This window comes from Micropterus salmoides, unplaced genomic scaffold (genome assembly GCF_014851395.1).
Source record: "Micropterus salmoides isolate LMB-PRFRI ecotype aquatic unplaced genomic scaffold, ASM1485139v1 Ms_hic_scaffold_1, whole genome shotgun sequence".
NCBI classification, from domain to species: domain Eukaryota; kingdom Metazoa; phylum Chordata; class Actinopteri; order Centrarchiformes; family Centrarchidae; genus Micropterus; species Micropterus salmoides.
The window spans coordinates 66,186,439-66,197,037 of record NW_024040040.1 but is presented as its reverse complement, the minus strand read 5'-3'; the positions used below and the strand labels follow the sequence as shown (position 1 = coordinate 66,197,037).

The following is a 10,599-nucleotide window of genomic DNA, read 5'->3' as shown; positions in this document are numbered from 1 at the left end:
CCAAATTATAACAATGTAAGAAACTGATTTGGAGCGTTACAAAGAAGAAACTAAAAGCCAAAGTAGATCAGAATGTTCTGTCTAAAAAGAGATTATTATCTCTCTACTGTCAGAGATAGAAAGCAGAGACAGATCCGAACCAAGTACAGTGCATTTGTGTTTACTGTATTATAGTTTTGCAAGAATTGTTTGCTTTTGCAAGGGATGTATAATGTTTTGTTTATTGGTGTAAGGTTTTGTGATTAGTGTGTAGAGGTTTTAAAAAATAGCCACTAGTTTGAAAAATTGTGCCTAAGGAATTAAAAAACACTGTAATGTCCCCAGCTGAGGTCCACAATTTCCTGCACTCACTGAAAACATACAAGCTGATACATTTCAGAGTGTGTGTGAGCTTAATGCAAAAACTTACCTGCCACAACAATCAGATGTAAGGTGGAGTTATGACGTCCTCTTCTGTTCTGGGCTTCACAGTAATAATTCCCACTGTGTTCAGCTCTGAAGTCAGTGATGGTGAAGTTCTGTCCTGATGCTTTTGGTGAGTCTTCATTCTCCTTGTACCAGGTATAATTAGCTGCTGGGTTAGCATCACTGCTGCAGGTCAGAGTCACTGAACTGCCCTCCACTATCTCAGCAGAGGGACTCACTGACACAGAGGGAAGCTTTGGAGCATCTGGAGGAGAAAACATGAACACTTTTAACATTTAATTTCAAGATGAGGTTGAATTTTCACAGTGGAGCATTTTAAATGGACAATATTTCATACAAACACAAAGTGGAGGTGCAGCTTGATTTCCTCCTTTATCAGAAACTATGTGGGTTCCTGTTACCATGGATACAAGTTGGACACTTTGTTACTGAAGCAGTAGACGAAAGAGTGAAGGAGAGTGGTAATCTACATGTCTATAAGAAGTTTCCTTCATTTTCTTTCATTAATACATAGAGGGAAGCTACTGAAGAGTGTGTGTGTGTGCACACAATGGGGATTCACATAAGGCCATTTATGTTTTTTTTGTGTTGGGTGCAGTACTCCAGTGGGCCAGTAGGTGGCTCCTGTCTGTTTTGGGTCAAAGGTAATTTAAGTAGGAACCTTTGCAAAGGTTCATTTAGTTTTTGACCGCTCTGGCACGCTAAGATGGGCGGCGCCGTACAAAGGTTGTATGAAAATGTGTAACATTCAGTGGATGGCATTATGGATTATTGTATTTACCTGAAGACCATCATCGATGAACAATGAATTCAATCAAAACGGCAAATGCAAACAACATTATTTCGTATCACACTAGTGGCCTATGGCGGCTGCAAACGCATTAATTAGATACCTGTCTTTTTGTGACTTTTAGCCACTACACACGTGTTAGAAATACCAAACTAGAAGGATGTTCTCTGAAGAATGCAAGTTTGGGCTGTCAGGTTACTTTGAAACTGAATATTAAAAATAAAAATGTAATTTAATTTATTTTTTAAGGATAAAGGACAAAAGATCTTTGCAATTACACATTAACAAGGTCACAGTCATGGTTATTTATTAAATACAAGGGTAACACAAAAAATCTAGCTTGTTTTGTTGTATTACTTTTGTCCCAGCTGACGGGGTCAAAAGTAAGAATGTGCCACTTATGTTTAAAGTGAAATTATACAGAAGTTGTTCTACATTTGTACAAAATACCACCTGATATTGATAGACCACACCTGTGAGTTAGTGACCACAGCAAAAATATATCTCTGTCTGAAACATTATCTCTTAAAATCATGTTTTTCTGAAAAATGGTTCTTTAGCCCCTGCTCTCCCCTACTGTAGCTGCTCAGTGAACTACAGCAGCAGACTGTGAATGTGAAACAGGCAGAGCTGAAGAAAGAGCATGATCAGTAAAACATTTGACTGGATAATTAAACTTTAAAAAGTTTTCATAAGTTTTAAATTAACTGTGTTTTGCTCACATTTCACATTAATAGAGACTAATCCAGATGTCTTTCTTCCTTCATTCTTGACTGCACAGTAATACTCTCCAGAGTCAGAGGACTGGATGGAGCTGAAGACAAGCTGTGGTTCTTTACTGAGCAGTGTTTTTTTCTTCTTGTACCAGGTGTATTTAGCTGCTGGGTTAGCATCACTGCTGCAGGTCAGAGTCACTGAACTGCCCTCCACTATCTCACCAGAGGGACTCACTGACACAGAGGGAAGCTTTGGAGCATCTGGAGGAGAAAACATGAACACATTTAACACATTAAATGGACAATATTTCACACAAACACAAAGTGGAGGTGCAGCTTGATTTCCTCCTGTATCAGAAACTATATGGGTTCCTGTTACCATGGATACAAGTTGGGACGTTACTGAAGTAGTGGACTAAAGACACACTGAAGGAGAGTGGTAATCTACATGCCCTTTAAGAAATTTCCTTCATTTTCTTTCATTGATTTTTGTATATTAGCAATGGGTTTTCACCTAAGACACATGTTAAGGCCAAACTAGAAGGATGTTCTTATCTTTAAGTCAAACAGAAAACCTAAAGCACAAAATCATCACAGACATAAAGACTGAAAATGTCCAACAGTGCTGAAGACAGGAGACCAAGCAAATGATCCTGGTTCAGTGTCTTTGGACACCACCATGTCTACTGATGACCTCTAGTGGGTAAATAAGCTAAATGAGTGCATTGAACAATGAAAATGTGTGTCAGACATGATTTTCCCACATGTGGCATTTTCTGACATCATCACTTCCACAAGGAAACTTGATTGGACAGATCTTGTAACACTAATCACTTAAAAATATCTGACTTCATTCTTTTCACTCATGTGTTTGTGTGGATGGATCAGAATAAGTTAAAACCTGGACCCATGAAGTGTTTTGCACGTGAAAGTAAGGAACAATATTACTGAATAACACATTTACCAAGAAGTGTCCATTAAAGATACAAGAACAGATAATCAGGGAATTTCTCTGATGATGCACACGTTTGATCTGATCCAAAGAATTTAAACAGTCTAAAGACAAGATAACAAATCTTGTTTTAATACATTTTCATTGTGAGTTATTTTACAGTGAAGACAGAAAATAAGAGTTAATTATGCAACATGTCTACAATCTCATGGGGAAATGATTTGGTTTTCATCCAGTTCTACAATGAATCAGCAATACCACTGAGTTACATGCAGTTAATGTGCAGTACAATAGGTTAAAGGCTCCACCAGATGGTGTCATGTCAGTGGAAGACTGGATGTAAACTCACACACTGAAGGAGAGCGGGACTTCTCATATCCTCCTACAGCACAGGAAAAACTGTCTGCAGGATCAAAGTAGGCTGAATAAGAATTAGATGTTTGTCCCCAAATGTTCTGTCCATTCTTGTACCAGACGTAGTAATGATGACCAGGTGGAAGACAACTGCTGTGACACTTCAGCTCTGTCCAATTAGTAGACCCCCGTAATCTGCTCACCTGCACCTGGAGATCTGAATATGTGAATAATTAATTTTGGACCGAACATATACAAACACACAAACACATACAGATGTGAGTAATCTTCATAAGATGTTGAACATTTGGAACTAAATAAATAAATATTCAGATGAAAATGTTACCTGTGACAGACAGAGTGACTCCAGGTGAACCAGTATATTTCCCACCTGGTTGGTTTGTTATGAACCTGAACTTGTACTCAGCTGAGTCACTCTCTCTCAGGTCTGTGATTCTCAGAGTGCAGTAGTTCATATCACAGTTATACTCCACACGACCTGAATAGGTCGGGTCCGTTCTTAGATCCACATAATCATAATTACTCTCTTTTATAAACCAGAATGTTTCCTCAACTGTAGTTTTGTGGTCATTTATTCTGGATGGGTATGTGAGGGTGCAGTATATTTCCACTGTTGATCCTTTGAAGGCACAGATCTTAGTAGAAGTGTACGTCACTCCCCAGTCATTCTGACTCTGTACCACTGTAACACAGAGCACATCAGAAACAATCAACATTAATAACTTAATTTAGCAATCAGTTAATAATACAAAGTGGATCATACTACTAATAAGATTTGAGAGAAACGTAACCAAACTTCAAAATCCTGAATTATCTGCAGTCATTGTCACAGAAAGTTTATAAGGTGTTTGTCATATTTTAATGTTGTGAAAAGTTGGGTTTCTGCTTGGGTCCATTCATTCAAAAAAATCTAAACAAAATGTCTGAAAAGCTTATGTGTCAACACACAAGTAATCCAAATAGAAAGTTAATAAAATGACATTTTACTCTCTTTTCTGGGATAGAGCATCAGAACAGTGGTACATAAAATACTCAGTTGTTCTGTATCATTCTTCTCCCAGCACTTCCTAACTCCTGTTCTAATTACTTAATGCTTTATGACTTTTGATGTTATTTCTGAATAAAACCAGGGTGAACACAGCCACAGTTATACACAGTCAGTGCAAAGGAAGATGTACACATGCTTTCTACAGTTCATCTCTATGTGCACTGAGGCAGGACATCATCCAGTCTGAAGGTGCAGTGAAGTGAACAGGAAAGTATCAGACCTGTGACCTTTAATGCAGTTTACTGACCGGGATAAGAGGAGAAATATAAATTATTAGAGAGTCTGTGCTTTTCTTGGTCAGTTCTCTCTCTTCACTCTGCGGTCAGGTTGCTGCTGAGTTAAGTGTGAAAGCTAAAAATAAATGCAGCGCACTGAGGTGTGGGAGAGTTTCTAGCAGCTAAACATAAGATAAGCAGAAAACTGCTATCAAGATCTCTGACTTTAGCTGTTTTATGAGGGTATTTATGTTTCAGTATCATTTGTGTGAAAAGATGAGCGATCTGTGTGTAAATGTGTAATCTGTAATTATAAAACACTTTGCACACAAAATGAAGATTTGTAAATATCTGTGAATATATTTAAAGCTTTACAAATAAATGAACCACATTTGTGAATATCTTCCTAAAATTTACAACTTTCAAACAGGCATTTGTGAGTGCCGCCTGTATTTGTCAATCTCAGTTCTTCACACACAGAGTTTTGAAACAAACTTTCCGCCGATGGAAAGAAAATCAACTTGTGTCATTTGGGTAAAGTGTTTTATATTTACAGATTACACATTTACACACAGATCGCTCATCTATTCACACAAATAATACTGAAACATGCGCTCCACTAACGTAAATGGGGCTAAAATTGCATACGTGCGGCTGCCTTTTCAAATGTTACCAACCAAATGGATCACATTCTGATAGCAAAACGAGTCATTTCGCTCGGGTTGCGACGGTCAAATATATTGATCCACAGTGTTACAATCACCTTTTTGGCCACTAGTAAATTTCACTTCAAAGCGCGAGGTACTTCCGGTCTGCTCGGAGGTTTTGCAGGCTACCCAACCGACCAATCACAGAGCTTACGCTCCACGTCGACTCGACATGTAGTTACATTTTTGAGGAGATGCAAGTCAGGCAACGGCGTAGCCTTTGCGTAGCCCCATAGCCTACGCTGTCACCTACGCCATCGATTTGACGCAGAAATATAAATTGCACTTTACTGCCAGCACCAAGGAGGCAAGTCTCTTGTCAGGTAACAGTCATTGGACTGACATATGTCTAATATGTATTTTGATAATTTTTTGACATTTAATAAAGCATAACGTTATTACAGCGCAGTTATGTTGTGCTAAGTTATAGTTTTAACACAGCCGCACCGTAACTTCAGTCCTGCTAGTGTTTACAGCCAACAGCTGATGAGAGTTGTTCTGGGTCCGCTCCACTTCAGAGCCCTGACAGGGTTCAACAGGGAGCTGAATTACCACAGAGGTCGTCTCCTCTCGAAAACAAACAGACCCGGACATTAAACCATTATAACACAGCCACTTAGCAACTATAGCGTTAGCCCTGTGGTTTGTTTACAGCTAACAGCTGATCCGGTCTGCCAGGGAACGCAACTTAACTTTTATTTTTTATTTATCGACAGGCCGTGCTGTTGTTTCACAGCTCCTCACTGGTGAACAACCTGCAGTGTTTGAGAGTATTGTTAAATTTGTTAAATTTTAATAAGAGTGTGTTTTATTCATCTAGTGTGTCAAGCTTATTACTTCAATATATTCCCTGTTAATCTGATGTTAATATATAGATTTTACTTATGGATAGGCGTTAGGCTACTGTATGAATGAGCACTTTAGAGATATAGTGATAGTAATTACAATTGGGTCTGGTAGTACACTCAGGAAAGATTGTGAAAATGGACGGATTTAGCCGGAGTAGTGGCTTAATCGAATGTTGACAACATATTTCTGTGATTTTTACATGGTTTGTGAATTTTGTTGTGGCTCCATGGGGCTTTATAGAACCATTGTAGAGAAAGATCAAGAGGTGAATTTGTGCATCATACTTGTCAATTAGAGCAAGCCAGGCAGCCTTCTGTTTTTGAGAACAGTGGTGTTTTTTTTTAAATCACCCACTAGAGTGCTGTAGCGCCGCAATAACCAGCCTAGTGTTGTGTCCGAGCCATAGTGCCGCGATGATGTGTTGACAGGAAACCGCTTGACACTGTTCTTGATCATAAAAGTTTATTAAATCAAGGAGTTCAGCATCAATTACAAGCTCTGCAGCAGCTTGGAGAGTGACCCAGCCCGATGGCCACTCTGTCTCTCTGTACATCAAACATAGCTTATAGGATATGTTTAGGTATCTGTTAGTTACCATAAAAGGGTTTGAGTCTGCAAAATAAAAGGTCAAACCCATAGAAGGGTACAGTGCTATTCTGAGGTAACAAAACAAGGGGTTAGAGGTCAAATTCTATTGAAGGGTTCATACCCTACATAACCACCAATCACTGCTCTCCCCGTAGAAGGTCACTGACCCTCTGCCCTGCTGCTACAGTGCTATTTTGAACTGTTAGGAGTCAAATGCATAAGCACTGGACACCACACTAGTTAAAATGAACAAAATGACACAAAAAAAAGATTAGTTAATTTTAATGAACGAGATTTGGTGACTTGAGTCTTTCAAAAGAGTGACTTTTCCCATCACTACTAGCAGCACAAATGAACCAACTGCTGATGGATGGAACCCACCCAGAAAGGTTAACCCAAGGACGGACAGTCCTGATCATGAAGGACCCCCAGACAGGAACAATCCCATCCAACTACCGGCCAATAACCTGCCTCTGCACAACATGGAAGCTCTGTCAGGTATCATAGCGGCTAAGAGGAGTAGGCACATGGCTCAATACATGGACAGGGCCCAGAAGGGAATGGGTAGTAATACCAGGGGAGCCAAGCACCAGCTACTGGTTGATAGAGCCGTCACTCGAGACTGCAAGACCAGGCAGACCAATCTGGGCACCGCCTGGACTGACTACAAGAACGCCTACGACTCAATGCCACATACATGGATACTGGAATACTTGGAAATGTACAAGATCAACAGGACACTAATAGCCTTTATCAAGAACTCAATGGGGCTGTGGAAATCATGTGTTGTGGTTGTGTTTCCTGCATCTGGTTCCAGTAACAATACCTTTGAAAATATCAAGCTGTTAGTGATTATTAGGTGAGGTGGGTTTACTGTCGTTTACTGAAAGACATGCATGTATAATATTTTTGTGTTTAACATTGGAATGACAACATTATTTTCCCTACATTAAAATTAGCTATCTTAGTGCATACCTTTCTAAAGAAACAAATACAATTTCTGAGTGGCAGACTAAAGAAACTTGCTTGTCACAGTGGCAGGCAGTGAAAAAAGTTAAGTTAGTTTTTGGACCCTGCTGCTGTCAACACAGAGCAATGGAAACATCACACTGTGGTCAGACAGGAACTAGCAGGACTTCATACAGATAGAGATATGAAAAGTTAAGTCAGTATGACTTCACTGTGAGATCAATATCTCTCAAAAGCCTTTACCGTGATAAATGTAGCTGCAAGACAGGAACTGATATTCGTGCTATAAAAACACTGCAAACATGACCCAAAATCAAATCATTCTTCCAAAACACATGTTCTCTTCCAACACACATTTAGTCAATCATTGCACAATGTCATAAAAACACTAATTTCAAGTGGAATTACAGAAACTGCATTATTTTATGTGTCAGGTCTGCCTCTTATACAATAGACACTATATTGTACAGATCATAGATTATGCTTTGCACTGCAGTTTCTTTTGAAGTCTCTCTACATTTTTGTTTTGTTGGGTTTAGTAAATGCATGCATGTTTCATTTGCTGCAGAAATTCAATATAAAGGATGAATGAATGAATTTCGTCAAGCTGAAGCCAGCCTCGTGAACCTAGATCAATTACTGTAATGTGGGACTTGATTGGCCTCCAACTTTATGACTCTCTGAAAGTAATCAGACACAGTGTGTGTAAAAAATTTGCTGTATACCTACTGTATGTCCTACTGTTCTTCAGGTTTATAGAGTAGTTTACTGCAAAACACACTATGTATAGTACAGTAATGACTATCGTGCTCATCGTTCCTTTTAAAAGGAGCTTTGTGTAGTTATTTCTCAAAATGTCCAGACAATGGATGCCACTGTGTCCCGGCTGAGGTTATCCTTGTCCCACTTCTCTCCCTTGTCCCGGTACTCGTGTTCCTCTCTCTCGTGCAGGAATTTTCCTTGCTTTCTTTGTGTTACTCTATATGGTTCCTTTCCCATACAAGATCATCGCAAAGAGCTCCTCTTTTACTATATACCATATGGTGCGATTGAAAGAACCTCAACACGTGAGTGTGTTTCCTAGATGGGAATGCGATTAATCTATTTGCATAACTCATATCAGCTGTTTCTCAGTAGCAATGGGATAAAATAAAGGCGATATATTTGTGTTTCAAGTCACAATATGAAAAGCTGTTCACTTTGACTTTAGCCTATAAGTTAGGTTTAGAACATGATGGGTTTTTTCTGTCATTTGTGAAAGCATTTGTAAATTTGGCAGGTCAAGACTGTGTCAAGAGTTTAGGAAAATTGTTTAAAGTATTGAAAGGATTGTCAAAGTAAAAAAACTGTAGAACACATTAAACAGAGTAAGGAAGAACGGTCAAATAAAACCCCAAATATTCTCAGTTTACATCATGTAAAAGTGTTTAGCACTCAGTTACATTATGCAAAAGACAAGAGCAAAGGACGTTGGCTTACACAAAACAAAATCTTCATAATATTCATTACAACTGACACAAAAACAAATTTACATATGTGGAGTTAAAGCAATTGATTTAAAGCAATGTGTTTGCAGCGTTTCTGGGAAGTTCACACAATTCTGATCCACTTATTTACTTACTTATGTGAACTTCAGCCTACTTTTACAAGACTTACATTTCCCAGATTCCTCTATTTTAAAGCAGTGTATGTAAGTTTAGGTAAACACTACCTGACACAAAGAGAAGGAAGACAACAAATCCACTCGTTGCTGCAGTTAAACTCATAGCTGCTCCTCTCATCTGTCTGTGTGGCTTCAGAGACATTAAAACATGTCAGCAGGAGAGATCCTGTACCAGTCACACGAATAAACAATTCTACTTACCATGAAGAAGTATGGTGTCTTTAAAGATGCCTTTCCTCTGTGGTCAGTAAGCAGAACACAGATATCTAGCTGTTAAACGACATTTCCTTCCTCTTTAGATTATTTAAACATGATCAGATGGAAGTTGTGACGTTTTACAAACTATAAACTTACTGAGAGAGAATAAGAAAATAGTTTTATGTCCTGTTGGTACTAAACCTGTGTGGCTGCTTCCCACTGATACAAGAAAAGACCATTCAAAAAGAGAAAACTCATTTTAAACTTCTTTTTTTTAAGCACAAAAACAACACAGGTGTTTAAGTTGGTTTGATGCATCACTTGACACGTCTAGTGCATCTTTAGACAGTCAAATAACCTTTATACCAGTATGAGATCAAAGAGATGGACTGCAGCAGTATGGGATGCAAAAAGTCACGTGCTGAGCTCAGTGTTTATTCAGTATTGAGAAACATGTAAGAAAAGTAGATCAGAAACAATGAATTACATTTTGCAGCTCTCTCACTCACAGTCATTCTGACTCTGTGTCACTGTAACACAGAGCACATCTGACAAGATGCTGCTGGAGGTAAGACAGAAAATATGTCTTGTTGTAATTTGGGTGAAGTGACTCTTTACAGTTTACAGTTTTGTACTATCACTTTGACAATCCTTTCAATACTTTAAACAATTTTCCTAAACTCTTGACACAGCACAACATCCGTCTGTGTAGGCTATACAATTAACACATTTCGTGTTGCATTGACACAAAATGCATACAGTCCACACAGAGAAATAACACAAAGTTCCTTTTAATAGGAACGATGAGTTCATCAAAGAACTCCTTCGCCAATATGTCCCGGTAAGGTTATGCAATTACTGTACAATACATAGTGTGTTTTGCAGTAAACTACTCTATAAACCTGAAGTACAGTAGGACATACAGTAGGTATACAGCAAAGTAATCAGACACAGTGTGTGTAAATACTTTTATTTACACACACTGTGTCTGATTACTTTCAGAGAGTCATGAAGTTGGAGGCCAATCAAGTCCCACATTACAGCAAATGATCTACGTTGACAAGGCTGGCTTCAACTTGGCGAAATTCATTCATCCATCTTTT

At 38.6% G+C, this 10,599-nt stretch overlaps 1 protein-coding gene across 1 annotated transcript in view; it reads right to left on the bottom strand.

The window, feature by feature from the left end:
• LOC119897907 (B-cell receptor CD22-like) overlaps positions 1-9,479 on the bottom strand; it is a 16,015-nt gene extending 6,536 nt beyond the window's left edge. Inside the window, exons 1-5 of the mRNA XM_038711946.1 lie at positions 9,347-9,479; positions 3,585-3,941; positions 3,234-3,455; positions 1,939-2,193; positions 410-670 (exon numbers count right to left, since the gene is read on the bottom strand). Of these exons, the coding sequence (XP_038567874.1) occupies positions 410-670; positions 1,939-2,193; positions 3,234-3,455; positions 3,585-3,941; positions 9,347-9,440 (1,189 nt within the window). The 5' untranslated portion in view covers positions 9,441-9,479. The remainder of the gene's footprint in view (positions 1-409; positions 671-1,938; positions 2,194-3,233; positions 3,456-3,584; positions 3,942-9,346) is intronic.
• Between the last annotated feature and the right edge of the window lie 1,120 nt (positions 9,480-10,599).